The sequence below is a fragment of the Balaenoptera acutorostrata genome, chromosome 10 (genome assembly GCF_949987535.1).
Source record: "Balaenoptera acutorostrata chromosome 10, mBalAcu1.1, whole genome shotgun sequence".
Classification (NCBI taxonomy): domain Eukaryota; kingdom Metazoa; phylum Chordata; class Mammalia; order Artiodactyla; family Balaenopteridae; genus Balaenoptera; species Balaenoptera acutorostrata.
In genome coordinates this window covers 49,045,300-49,060,130 of record NC_080073.1, presented here as the reverse complement: position 1 = coordinate 49,060,130, position 14,831 = coordinate 49,045,300, and the positions used below count along the sequence as shown (strand labels likewise).

At 45.8% G+C, this 14,831-nt stretch overlaps 1 protein-coding gene across 1 annotated transcript in view; it reads left to right on the top strand.

Annotated features, from left to right (window-relative positions):
• The window catches only part of ITGA9 (integrin subunit alpha 9), a 324,192-nt gene that overhangs the window by 236,381 nt on the left and 72,980 nt on the right, over window positions 1-14,831 (top strand). Inside the window, exons 18-19 of the mRNA XM_057555761.1 lie at window positions 5,914-6,000; window positions 9,116-9,195. Coding sequence (XP_057411744.1) covers window positions 5,914-6,000; window positions 9,116-9,195 — 167 coding nt within the window. The remainder of the gene's footprint in view (window positions 1-5,913; window positions 6,001-9,115; window positions 9,196-14,831) is intronic.

Here is a 14,831-nt window from a genome sequence, read left to right as displayed (position 1 = left end):
TTTGCCAAGGCAAGCATCTCCCATGCCAGGCAGACCAGCAAGTAAGCTGCCTCTTGAAGTCCCTTCATCTGAATCCCCGAGGAGCCAAGGCTTGTTGAAGTACTAAGTGCAAACTCAGGAGCTACTGAGTGCCCGGTACTGAGAATATAGAGACGAACGTGCAGAAACCAAGTAGGCTTTCATCTTGTGTTCTAAAAAAAATGTTAATTGATGTTTTTCTGATCCTGAGAGTAATGTGTCTTAATAAAAAAAAAAAATTTAGAAAATTTAAGCTGAATCACTCAATCTCTGGGGAGAAACCTTGATAGCATTTTATGGAATTGGATGTGTCTGCTAGCCAAGGAAAAGTGGGACTGGGAAAAAGGCCAGTTTTGTGAATCTTCTTAAAATAGGGTCCAGAATTTCATATTAAAATTTTTTCTTTAAGTTTTGATTGGGACTTTACTTGAAAAATGAAACTAAAGATTATGAATATAAGTTTATGTTATTCTACACTTAACAGCTCTTGTAATATTGTAATTATAATGGTCAAGGATACTTAGACTCAAGGCAAAAGTTCATTTGCTTTATTAGCATCTTTAAAATAGCAGTGCATTAATTTCTGAAATGAAATAAGTAACTGAGTGCTGGGTAGGCAGCTTTTGGACGTGAATATTCCTATTATAAGGTAACATTCTTTGCTTCATATTTTGCCTTTTTTTTGTTTTTAGGACAATCACAGAAAGGTCGTTTTTATGATGGTACATTTTTCCCAAACGCTTCTCTTGATCTTTTAAATTTAAAGCCTTATCTTCTCAAGCATCTTAAAGTGTTATCATCCAAGGATAATTTTGACTTCTTCAACAGTTAACTGATCTAACTCTGCCAGATCCAGACTTAATCAGAGGCTTTGAGTGGTTTGAGCAGTTTCTGAGCATCACTTTCATTGATTTCATGAAAGCCTGCACCTTTGCAACAGGTTTTAGTAGATTTGCACTGCATCTGAGTTGGATAATCAGATTCTACACTGTCTGGCAATCAGGGACAAAGGGTAGACAGTCTATTCACTGGTCCACATTCCCTATCAGCTGAGAGCTGGTAATCATTAGTCTTGCAACAGTGCTAAAGGTAAGTTCTCCAAGCTAAAGTCAATGTAAGCAAGGATTGAGGCACAGAAGGAATCAGAGCCAAGGAGAAGCCTTGTCCCTAGAAGCTCTCCCATGTACCTCCTGGTGGGGTACCATGTGCCTGGCGGAGGTACAAAGCACCCTCCCCCCACTAGATCACTATTCCTGATGCTGTCTAAAGCCAGGGCGCAGCTAGTTTAGCCACATCACCCCAACATTCATTTTTTAAAGGTTCCTTGAGACTTCTTTGACTACAGGATGCCTGCCTGACTATGGGGAGTGGGGGTGGAGGTGGGCGGGGGTGGTACCTAGCTCGATAGTGACCCTGTTTTTTAAGGTTATGCCCCAGGCAGGATCTAAAACCAGAGCATAGGGGGTGCTGATACTGCTTTGAGATTAAGTGCTCCCCTGATGGGGGCAGCTATGCTGACTTTATAACCAGTAGTTAGAAAGTTTTTCCTTTGGTTAGTATGGATTTGAACAACATTCGTTAGCATGTGAGGGTTCCCCTTCCATTGCCTCTCCCCACCTGGGAACAAATGCCCAGTACTTAACAGAAGCTCTCAGTGCCAGCAGCCTCATCTATAAAGAGTATTGTCTGAGGTCAGGTTCACCGGAGAAGAACCTGAGATGGGGATTCCTGGGCAAATGATTTACTGCAGAAATGCTCTTGGGGGGCTTCCCTGGTGGCGCAGTGGTTGAGAATCTGCCTGCCAATGCAGGGGACACGGGTTCGAGCCCTGGTCTGGGAGGATCCCACATGCCGCGGAGCAACTGGGCCCGTGAGCCACAACTGCTGAGCCTGCGCGTCTGGAGCCTGTGCTCCGCAACAAGAGAGGCCGCGATGGTGAGAGGCCCGCGCACCGCGATGAAGAGTGGTCCCCACTTGCCACGGCTAGGGAAGGCCCTCGCACGGAAACGAGGACCCAACACAGCCATAAATAAATAAATAAATAAATAAACGTGAATTTCTAAAAAAAAAAAAAAAAAAAAAAGAAATGCTCTTGGGAGAAAAAGAGTGAAGGGAACAGAATGGGGCAGAGGACAGAGGCAAACAGGGATGTGCTCTCAGCCTAATCCCACGGGGGCTCTGGAACATAAGTTGCACAGCACAGCTGGTCTCACCTTGAGGCAAAGGGGCAGCCTTTTGCACCCATGTCAATCATAGGCTGCAGAGGAAGGGTGTTATAACCTCCCAGGCAAAGCAGCTCCCATTCAGCCAGGGACTGGAAGTCATCTAGTAAAGGGGTTCTGGGTGCAGCACTTGTGCTGTCCACACCAGCAGTCACAGTGTTTGCTGAAGCCCATGCTCTGGGGGCCTCTTTGCCTCATAGCTGCAGTGAAGAGTGGAAAACGGAATTAAAGCCTTTCAGTCAAGGGGACTTACATAGCCATGGGAGGGCTGTTCTGGTGCTGACAGGCGCAGAAGGGTGATCCATGACATTCCTTCCTGTCGCAGCGTCCAGGAGCGCGTGAGTCATGACCGTACACTGAGCGCTCTCATTCCTACAGAAGTCTTTGGTTTTCACTCTTTTTGCTTGTCCCCCACCCCAAGATCCAACCGGAATTCTGTCATTTCTGTTAGACTGAGTAGGGTGGAAGAGAGATGTGGAATAATGCAATAAATGCTGGTTTAAATGTTATTTCCTCGCATTTTGGAATTAACAAAAATAAGGTAGTTCAGCAGTTCTCAGGCAATCAAAAGCAGTCTTAGATCAAAGCTGAGTAAACGGAGGTCCCCTCAAGTTCCAGAGTAAATTTTTAAAGCCTCAATGAGTCCTTCACATCCATGTAAAACCTGAAGAAGTCTTCGGGGTGATAAATCTTTGAGAATGGATAGACCTTTGACTTAAATAGAAAACCTCTCTCCTGGTTTGAAAGGGATTTCCAGTGAGATATTGAGCTTCGGAACTGGGTTGAGTAATATAATTTATGTATATCCTGGGATGCTCTTGAGAGTAATTACACCAGGACGACAGACTTAAACCAAGACTGTCCCAGGGAGTTAAGGTCACCTAGGCTTGAGCTCGCTGCCTCTAATGCCCACAGGCCAGTTAGCTAGGATTTAGCATAGCTTGTACTTGGGGCAATTGTGGACATTGCTTCTTGGGTGAGGAATTATAAGGAAGAGGATGGTGACAAGAGGCCACCAACAGTGAATCATTAGGACCAATCTTTGGGCCATGCAGTTCGTGAGACAGCATTTGAGAAATTATTCACTGGTTTTCCTTATTGAGATTGCCGCTGCATGTTCTCCAGATTCCAAGAGCAGCCCCTCACACTGCCCTGTAAATGTCTATTTCTCTGCTGGAAGATGTCCCCCTTCTAAGCTGTGAGCTCTTCAAGGACAGGGACTAATGTCATTCAGACCTGTGTCCTCAGTGCTGATCGTGGGAGGTGATGTGATGACTCAGCCACTCAGTGGATGCTCAGGGTCCGTTCCAAATCCTGTGCCATGCCCATATTAGATATGCAAACTTACCTACCACCCACGAGTGTTTGGGGCAAGATGGGTGAAGGAAACCTTGGAGGAAGGGCTGAGGAAAGGTGTTCTTGACAGTGGGAACAACTAGGCAAAAGTGTGGAAAGTGTGGAAATGAGACCAAGAAAAGGATGTTTGTAGAATAGTGACGTATGTGCTCAGAGAGGTAGGGGCCAAATGTATGCCAGTGTTAAGATTTTGAGCTTTATTATGTTCATAATGGAGAGAGGCATTTTAAGAAGATTGCTCAAGCAGCCTGTAGAATGGACCAAAAAAAGGCAAACTCATAGCAGTGGCTCCCAAAGCATTGCACAGTGGAACACTTACTGTATCACCTACCATGTATTGAAAATGCTTATCTCAGGTCCCACAATCTCAGGGTGTACTCAGGGTCTAAGACCACTGGGGCATGGCCTGGGAATCTGTATTTTTTTAAGGCGCTCCCAAACCAATTTTAATGCAGGAGGTCCCAAGCCCACATGAGGGATGCTGACCAAGGTCACGGAGAACCGTTAGAAAACTTAACAGTCACTGAGATCAGTTATCCCCATTGGATATCTAGATTGGATGCTGAAAGATAAGCTACAGTTTCCTTTTATATTTATATATCTCCTATTTTTTATTTCCTTGTATTTCCGGTTGTTTGTGTTGCTGTTGCTTTGTTGCTATTTTCTAAATAAAGTTTTATTGATGTTTAAAAAACAGACAGAAGTACACAAATCATTAGGTGCCCAGCTCAGTGAGTTTTCACAGTGATCACACCTGAGAACATCCCCAGCACCCCAAGAACTCCCTTCCACTTGCCACCCGCCAATTATTATCTTGACTTCTAATCCCACAGATGAGTTATTTATTTTTTGTCATTTCTACTTTTTGTGTTTGATAATGTTCATAATATATTAGTGTAATAGTATATGTGTATAACATATAACTAAGTAGGTATGTTGTGGTAAGTGCTCACATTTTTTTTTTTCTGATTAGACACACAACTTAAACTTTTTTTATTTCACCCATTTACCTGGAAGTGTGGGTCTGGGCTGAGGCGCAGGTCCTGGAAATTGGAGGAGGGAGCATGGGTGACATTTCAGAGCCAGAATCCACACAGGTTGGTTCCTTTTGGCTGCCATTGCTTGTTGCAGAGTTGCCAAGGCCCTCGAGAAGATCAGGGCCTTGGTAGGGGAAGGAGATAGGTTTTAGAGTCAGCCCAGAATGACCTTGAGGAAGTCACATGACCTCATTGAACTCCAGCACTCCAGCTTCTAGACATTCAGCCAGTGCTAGTTCTGTTCTGTGCCTTCTCCTTTTCCCAAATCTGCAAACATTCTGTCTCCCCTCAGAAGTCTTGATTTGGCCTCAGTGACTCGGAGAGGCCCTGTGGGTTATGAAGAGCCTCCTGCTTTCCTTTGACTTTGGTTGTAAACCATGTGTGCAGGTGGAAAGATGGCAGCTCCCTGCGGCCCCTTTCCTGGTTTTGTCATGCCTGGCTGTAGAGTCCAGCCCAGGCCAGCTATGCTGGGAGCCCTCTCCTTGCCCTTGCATCCACCCCCACCCTGGGAAGGCTTGCTGAGGGTGTAGCTCAGCCCTCATTGCTTCATGCTGTAAAGAATCCCTGTGTTTTCCTTGGTGCGATTTTCTTAGCGTTTATTTTTCCTCAACTAGTAAGGTTTCGAAAGGCAAGATTAGGGTGTGAGCCAGAAAGGCAACTTGGATGCCTTTTAATGCAAACCTAAGGAGGCATCCAGCTCACGTGTGGGCTGTCCCGTTTCACCAGGAGAGCACTGGGGTTCAGAGCCAAAGGGTTGATTAAGAATGAAGAGTGTTCTTACTAATAAGAACCTGCTGTATAAAAAAAACAAGTAAAATAAAATCCAAAAAAAATAATAATAATTGCTTTTTTAAAAAATCACATTTTTAACTCTTTTTATCCCTACATCTTCCAAACTTTTTGACCCCAAAACCCTTTTTTAAAATGTAATACCCACAGAACTAATGTTTCACGGAACACAGTTAGGGAAACTCTGATATACAAGAACAAACATGATAAAAAAAAAAAAAAAAAGAATGAAGAGTGGTTTTGTCCTCTGCACTGTCTTCCCAGAGAACCTCTGGCAAGGGTGGCGGGGGGGGCGAGTGGGCAGTCAGAGGAGGATGGGGACTTGGCCTGTCAGAGACTCCTCATTCCAGCACAGCCAACAGTGGCTGTTGTCTGAGAACTTCCTTAAAGCAGGACCATGTCTGCTGAAGCCTGGATTTGCCTCCCTGGGGCTCCTCCACACACCTGTCCTGGTGCAGCCAGCCCATCTGTTGGTACTTTTTGTCTTTCAGGAGGAAATGGGCATTTCCTGTGAACTGCTGGAATCAGACTTCCTCAAATGCAGTGTGGGATTCCCTTTCATGAGGTCAAAGTCGAAGGTAAGGGGCAGGGACGGGGCACTTCCTTGGCAGCACCCCCGGCCCTTCCCACCAGCCACTCATTCTGCAACTGCCTCCCCGAGGTTTCGTCCACACCCCACTGCAGCGGGGTGGCCAGCAAAGCCCTGCCTGGGCACAGCCAGCCCTGTCCATGGCCATCTCCAAGTCTGTTCCGGGGGCTGTGGACATGTGGTCCTTCCCCTTGATCCACGTGACATACCGCAGATGTGAGACACACGCCACGGCCTTTGTACTTTGTCAAGCACCATCTGGTTGGCCTCTTAACATTTTATTTTCTGGGACATCCCATGCCACTTTGAGTCCCTGGAACAACATAGGAGAAGATGTGGTCTGGGCTAGTGATCTACAGTCCTGGCTGTTGCCCCCCGGGAACTCACAATTTTTTGAAGAGACCTCTTAAAATATAAATAATTGTATTGCACTTCATTTTTTCAGAAAAGTACAAGAAAGTACAGTCACTTTGGTATTTATAAGGAGCCAGATTTTCTAAGCTCAAACAATAATATGGTTTAGCATATTCGGAGATTCATGGAACATTCTAGTATGTGCCATCATTATAAAGAGATGCAAAGACGTAGAAGATGTGATTTTTGGAGGTAAAACTAGACTCTAAAAGACCAGTTCCACCTTTTTAAATGGAAGCTGTTTTCCCTGCTATGATTTGAAGGAAATTTTATATTCCTTTGTCTACCTTTTTTCCCTTCCTAAAAAAAAAAAAAAAAAAAAGAAAGTTTAATCCTTTTATCCTGCCTATGTCATAGAATTGGATCATTTTAATCTCTAAGGCTTTTTGGTCTCAGTACATAGTAGCTGTTTTGCAAACCAGTTGTGAGAATGTTCTAGTAAGGAAGATTTGCTCATTTCTTAGCAAATCACTTGAATCCCTCAGCCTCCTTGAATGTACCTGCTCCAAACTGTGGTGGCTCTTATATCTGTGATTCCTCAGCCTTTTTTCTGGCTCTGATCCTCATTCTGTCCACATTCATCCCAAGAGAAGGGAAGCCCCAAGTGGTGGCTGCCCTCAGAAAAGCTGGCAGAATATGGGCCAAGTCCTGTGAGATTCCAGGTAGGGTGAGGATGCAGCAGGAGGACCCTGAATGCTGGGTATCATTGCCTGTAGTAAAATGTGGCACGCACATGCAGACACACACACACACACATTTTATTGAAATCTTTTGAGCAACAGGAAATAGACTTAATTGAAACACTTTAAAAGTAGCCATTTTGTTGTAAAATCCAGCCTCCCTCCCTCAAACCTAAGGTGCGTCTTGCTAGTTTTAAAGATACTTTAAAAGGAAAACTTATCATTGCAGATGGATCCAGGAATACTTCCCATAGAGAGAAAGTGAATAAATGAATACAGTGAAAATAAAGTAATCTTGACTTATGGGGCCTTAAATTTTGTTAAAATTCATTCTCTCTCAAAATAGTCACAGAGCCAACAGAAGTATGGATGTTGGATGTTGGATTTTTCTTCCAGTTTGGTAATGTCACTGCCTTCCTCCACATACGGAAGTCAAGGCCTGTAGCAAGGCTGGTCCTGGAGGCAGGGCTCTGGGGGTGAGTCCCTGGAGAAAGCCCCAGAAGCGACCCAGCAGGGATGGGGCTCCCTCTATCCACAGCCCGGCTTGTCCTCCCCTGCCCTCAGACCCTGTGGGTCATCAGTCTCCAGACCACCTGCTAAGCCTCATGACCACACTATCTGCTTACTTCGCTGACCGTATGTTTCTGTCTCTCATGACCAGCCTGCCCGGTCCCTGACCTTCTGTTCTCCCAGGCCTCTGGCTCTCATTTTGGCTTTGTGCCCAAATCTTTTGCTTCTTACCTCACTTTGATCTTTAGAACGCTTAATTCAGATCTCCTGCCAGTTCAGACTCTCTGCTGCAATGAGACCCTTGACTTTCCCTTCCTTTGGGTCCTCCAGCTCTGTTTCCTGTCCTATCTTCATGACCCACCCTCACTGTAAGCTGACAGGTCTCACTGCAACAGAAATTTCTGTCTAGAAAGGGATGCCCAGCATCCACTCTAGTTGATGGTCCAATGTCGTGATCCAGCGTTCATTACTTTCAGGTAGCATTCAGTTCAGTAGAATCCGGTGTTGCAAAGTTAGACCATTGCCTAGAATTCGTCATAAAGAAACAAAATGACATCATAAAGGAACAAATATTTAGATATTAAATAAGTCATAGACTCTCAGAACTTGATGGAATTTAAGAATCATTTTGTCCACCCTCTTCTATAGAGCCTGGCTCTATAAGCCCTACCCGAGGGGTCCTTCCTGATTCCCACACTTGCCTGGTGTGTATATGGTGAAAACCATTTGCTTGGAACAGTGTTCCCCGAATCACAGGGTGCCCACCACTGGGAGTACCTGAGATGATTTTGGGTGGCTCATGAGATGATTTTAGGTGATACATGGACATAACACTAAACCACGTTGACTCTAACGGTGAGAAATTTATTACCTTTTCAATACTCTTTCAATCCTAACTTTTTGCGGGAGAAATTCTCCGGTAGCTCTACAATATCTCTAATACCTCCCTATCAGTCGTTAATCTCCCTTTTATCAAAATAGAGCAGACCTTAGGCCCAGAGCCTTCAGCAGGCAACAGAATTCAACACCCCTTTGTTTCCGTTATGTTTATTTTTATGATGACCTCCTCTTTATGGCAAGTGATCCTGGATTCCCATCTGTGATAGTGATATAAATTCTTCTCTTTAAAATAGTCTTTAAACAGCAAGAGTGAGGCAATAAAAATACAAAGTACATATCACAGGTGATATGATAAGCAGATGTGGCAAAAACTGGGATGATGGTGTGTGAGTGAAATTTAGGAAGTCCTGGCTTAAGAGTTCAAGCGTATCACTTCCTAACGAAAACCTCAGTTGCTGAAAAGGACAGCGTACCTCTCGCCAGAGTGGGCTCTGCGTTTTATTGCTAAAGTTGTATCTCTGGCCTGACCATCAGAGAGAAATGCACACAGAATAAAGCTTGCCGTGCAAATGAGCATCCAGAGGTCATAAACTGCAGAAGATTGTAGTGTTTAAGTTTGGAATGCTGGCTGATGCCAAATGTCACTTTCTTTTCCCATAGTATGAATTCAGCGTGATCTTTGATACAAGCCACCTGTCTGGGGAAGAGGAAGTTCTCAGCTTCATCGTTACTGCTCTGAGGTAAGGGGGATTTAAATTTTTTCCAAAGATGAAAGATTTATGGGACCAAGAAAGGTCATGCCCTGGTCATGCTTTGATGATGATGCCCAAAATGCCGAGGAGGAAGGAACCGCTCAGTGATAAAGCCCCAAACCGCTGCATAGAATCGGGTCTCTCAAGGATGGTGCTTGTCTAGTTCCACTTGTGCAGACACCAGCTCAGACAGAGCTGGGAAGGACTAGGGGTTCATCCAGTCAGAGGTAAATGATTTTACAGCTGAGGAGAGACAGACCTGGAGAGGTCAGGATTCCAGCCCAAGCTTATGTGGTTGGTTAGTTCACAAGTGTCCTCTGTGGTCAGTGGCTTCTCATGGATGTACCCCAGCATCCCTTGATGCAGGGACAGGGCACCTGCAGCCTGAGGGCCTGGCCAAGCCTGTTGGTGGAGGCCCCCAAGAGATGGCCCTCAAGAGAGGGCTTGTCCTAGGAGCTGAGTGGGCAGATAGGGAAGGGGACAGTGCAGTAGCGATGTCTTCCCTCAGGACTGTGCTCCTGCCTCTCTCTCTCCAGTATAGCCAAGGGTGCTTGAGAGAGACTTTGGGGTCATGAGCTGCCTCCACAAGCCAGAATCAGACGTGCCTTGAAGTGCCATCTGGGTAGCCCTTGGCCGATAGCTGGGCTGGAAGGAGAGGTACTTAGGTGGGTGAATAGGGAGATACAAGCTTTGACTGTATAGGTTGGATACCCAAGGCAACCTTTTTATTTGAATTTTTATTTGGAAATGATTTTAAACTTAACAGAAATGTTGCAAAGAATAGTGCAAGGAACTCCTGTATACCCTTTACCCAGATTCACTCAGTCTTGACACTCTGCCTCATTTATTTTATCATTCTCTTTCTATGTATGATTTTTTCCACTTAACCACCTGAAAGTAAGTTGCAGACATCATGCCTCTTTACCCATAAGTATCTCCATGTGTTTCCTAAGAATGAGGCCATTCTCTTAAATAACCCCAGTATAGTTATAAAATTCAGGAAATTTAACACTGATACAATGCTATTATCTAATCTCTAGTCCATGTTCCAGTTGTCCCAAAAATGACTTTGTAGCCACTTTTTTACTGGTCCAGAGTCTGATCAAGGATCAGGCATTCAGTTACCGTGTCTTATCTCTAGTTGCCTTAATCTCCAAGCCAAACTTTCATGCCAAGGGATCTGAGTCTATCCCAGAGGTGGTCTGGAGATCTGAACCAAATACTCTGAAGCCCAAGGTCAGGCAAGATCCCCAGAAAAAAGGTGAGATAACAAAATCAGGAACCTCATGGCTAATGGAGGCCGGGAAAATGGAAGGCCAGACACTAGATGAGCAGACCATGAAACCAGGGGCTGCAAGTCAACCAGAGAAAGGCGATTGTGCAGCCACAGGTTAGCATGCGGCCAAGTCTGGAGACCCACTGAATCCGGGGTACAGAGCGAGGCAAGGGGCTAAGCGTTGTAAAACTAAGGCCCCCACCCACATGGTCACCTCTGAAATGAGGGTGCTCAACCCAAGACTTCCTCCAAGGAGGACTGCACCCTCGGGCACTGAGAAGGAGCTCCTGGTCCCACATTCTGAGAGAGAAGGTCATCTCCCGGACTTCTCAGATGAGCCCCATTGTGCAAGATAACAGGTGCCGGCTCAGCCATCTATCTGACCCCCAGGTAGAGCAAGGGGTCCTGCTCTGGACCACTCCTCTCAACCCCATTCATGTCCATCAAATGTAAAGCACTGAGCAGAAGCTGAGAGGGAGCAGGGATGAATGAGAGAAAGTCTTCCATCTCAAACCTCATCAAGACAGGGTCAGTCTAGAGACAGAGGCAGACACGGCTCAGTGCAGGAAGTAGGGCAGAACAGCCCAGAGCAGGCACTGTCCCTCACTCATTCTACAAACCTTTGAGCACTTACTACGACCAGCCACTGTGTGAGACAAGGGGAGATACAGCAGGGACCAAAGTTGGTAAAAGCCCTTCTCTTGGGGAGCAGTATGCTGGCAGCAAAGGTCAGATAATGAACAAATGAACATAAATTTCAGAGGGAGACAGCGCTTTCGCTGGCAAGTGTGAAACTTCATTTTCGTCCCTATTCTCTTTAAGCCCACTTGGGGGGGTTTGTTCTTTCCTTGTCCTTGGAGACAGTCTAGGACAGTCTTGTGCATTCTCAGGTCACTCTTGGTTAATGCGGAGTCCTACAGTCGCTTCAAGCCTCAAAGCAAATTCACAAATCCATAATCAAAGTGTCTCCTGTCCCATGAAATAATCAAAACTTGATTTCAAGTTAAGGCTTCCTCCCCTCTTTCAGGGCAAGGCTGCAGGAGGGAAGCCTTTCTCCGGGAATAGTCTAGCTTTCCTCCAGTGGTGCTTCTACTGGCCCTCCCCCTTTCCCTGAGAGCCCCCCAGGCTCACAGCAGGGGTTGTGAGAGGTAAGAGGCAAACAGGAAAGGTCTTACTTACCAGGCACTGCTGCAGGCACTCACTCAGTCTGGGTATGCAGAGCTGGCTCCTCCCCTTTGGGGACCCCCTCCGCCCTCCCACTACTGGGGAGGCTCACCTGTGCTTCCTCCCTCACCACATCTTCCAACCTCAGCCTCTAGGCGGCCAAAGATGCCTTCAGTTCCTGCTGCCCAGACTGTGCCCTGGGACAGGACCAAAGGTGACCCCACCCGGGCTCTTGCATGTAGATCCCACTCAGGAATCTTTGCCCTGACAGTCTCTGGAAAGGCAGGTGATCCTTGTGGAGTCAGGAGGGGAAAGCCAGCAGCCCCCTCCCCGTATGTTTCCTGGGCCTGCATCTGACTGTCCTGATCAAGGTCCCCTTAAGCTTAACTTAAAAGGCAGTCACCCTCCCCTGACCACAAACCATTTTCTCCAAAATCTGTCTCCAGGAATCCTCCTTTCCCGACTCTTGTTACATCCTTGACATTATAGTTTGGGTTGTTGCCACCAGACATAGTAAATCCTGGTTTAGTGCTTTCCTCTGAATTTTGACATCTATTATGCCTCAGCCAAAACTTGCATTTTAACACCCTGTCATACTCACCCCAGCCTGAGTGATTCTTGAATTTTCACAAAAACACCAATTAGTCAAAGGTTAGACTAAGATTCTTCCTAAGTGCTGAATCTTTCAACATCACCCTTGGTCCATTCTTGCCTCTTACTAATTAATGGCTTTGCCCCCAAAGCCTGAAGTCACTGGGCATTTGGGAGGTTCAGGTCAGGCCCCAACAAATACAACCCAACAGTAGACAGCAGCAGGACTGGTGGGGCACACACTTAACGAGGCTTTGTTTTATTTTTTCACTGGAGTCCTTCCTCAGTCTCAATGTTATTTAAAACTCACAGAATTAAGATTAATTTTTGTTTGGGAACCACTGTGAAGCTGGAAGTACACATTTTCAGAGCCCCTCAATCCACCACCACTGTAGCATATTTTTGCATTTAATGCTGCTTTCTCTATTTTTTTTTTAGCACTTTCCTTAATGTTTTAGAGAATGTTCTTTCTCCTAAAAATGAGAGCACAGCACGTCACAGTGGTTGTTTGACCCTCTTTACCTTGTGTTGTCATATCCATCCTCCACTCCAAAGGTGATGACTTTCTGGCCTTTAGTTCAGCACTAGTGGGACAAACACTAATTATATCCTGCATATTGCAATAGGACATGCAAACCAGATGGAAATAAGAACCACAGTGAATGTTAAAATACAGCCCAGCAATCCCCCAACTCCTGCACAACTTTCCAGTGCAGCATGGCTCCCGCTGTCTGTCAGGGTAGCATTGCCACAGGAATAATAGCATTTCAACACAGATGACAATTGTCTGAGCTTGCCAGCTTTGAAATCGTGCAAGATGTGATTATTTTTTATTCACACTATTTTCAGTATCACATCATTCATGTTTACATAAAGCATGGCTGTGATCTAATAGAAACACATGCAAAGCATAGAGAAGGTAGACTTTGTTCCCACTGCTAGAATCCAGAAGGGCTTCAGTGGGGCGGTGGCATTTACACAGAGGAGTCTGGTTTTGGGCTGAAGAAGCCTAGGCACAGTGGTGAGGATGTGCATGGCACAGCCTGCTCTGTCACACCCATGTGACTGGTGGGCATTGAAGTGCGTTGGGGATTCCTGACCATCTCAGAGGAAGGGTGGGGGACATACAAGGGCAGTAGAAGGAAGATGAGGCTGAAAGAGGAGATTGGGCTGGGCCACGGAGGGCCTTGAAAGCCTCAGCTGCATTCCCCAGGCAGTGGGGAGCCACTGAAAGTTTTTGAAGAGGGGAGTGATACAATGCAATGGCTTGCCCACAGAGCACAAGACTGTTGGATTTAATAAAGGGGGGCAGATGCTTATTCCAACCTGAAAATTCTCATTCTCCTGCTGTTTCTAGGATCCACAGAAAACTCACCATTGTTGGGCAGATCTATCAGTGTGCTGTCTGGGTCTCTCAACACCTGGAGCAGCTGATATTCATGGGAAGGAACATTTGGGCAGGAAATATGACATGGAAGAGACTTTTCCTTGTCAAAAAGAGGAAATTCCACCTACTTCCCAATCCCATTTAGGGCTAATCAGAGGTGTCAAAGAAGGGGAGCAAACAACACAATGGCAGAAACTTTATCTACTAGAATCTCATGTCCATAGACCAGTGGTGTTCTGATCTTAGGTGCCCACTGGAATCACCTGGGAGCCTTAAAAACTACCGATGCCTGGTCCACCCTACAGGGATCCTCATCTAATTTGTCTGGGGTGAGATCTGGGCATTGGGATTTTTTTAAACGTTCATCAAATGATTACTCTGTGTAGTTCCTTGCTCTATACTGGGCACATTTTCAGTCAACACACATCTGTTAAGCACCTACTATTTACCAGATGCAGTGCTGGGCATATAAGAAAACGCTAATAACTTAATTAAAGAACATCCCTTTATGTACATTAATATTTCTGTATAGCATTAGGGAACACCTCGTACTGGTCGCTTAAATAATTAAATATCAGAATCTTCTAATTTCTTGAATCACAGATGTTCAGGAAGCTGTGTTATCTATTAAACTTGCAGCAGAATATTTCAGGCACCCATTTCTCTGCAGACTTTGGTGAAAATCTGGTCTTACTGTCCCAGAGGGCACCCACAGCACTTGATTCCCTACTGTGACGGAAAGATCCTTAAAGCTCCTTATCTTGAAAGCCACAGTTAAAATACCAGTCGTCCTTTTCTTCCCGTCACCACCCTTTGAAGATCTCTTGCCTACTTGTGGATTTAGGAGGACAGAAAGTTGAGACTAAACAGTTTCTCAAGAGCTCCTGTCTCAGCAGCCTGGCTCTGCAGACCATGGGAAGCATCCCAAGTCACGAGCTCGCAAAATAACTGGGGGCCTTTTGATGTTCAGCCTCTTTATCTCAACTTTGCAACTTCACTCAGTCTGGAGCAATCACCCGATGACAGATGAGACTGTTGGGCCAGAGCTGCCAGCGGCCACAGGTGGCTGGACAAATGGCAGGGCACGGGGTGGCGCTTCCATCAGGAACCAATTACTCAGACCTGGCGGGATGCTGGGTGAGGGGAGGGAGTAGGCCCGGGCGTTGCCATCCTCCCATCCGTTCAGGAGTCACCTCTGGTTTGCCC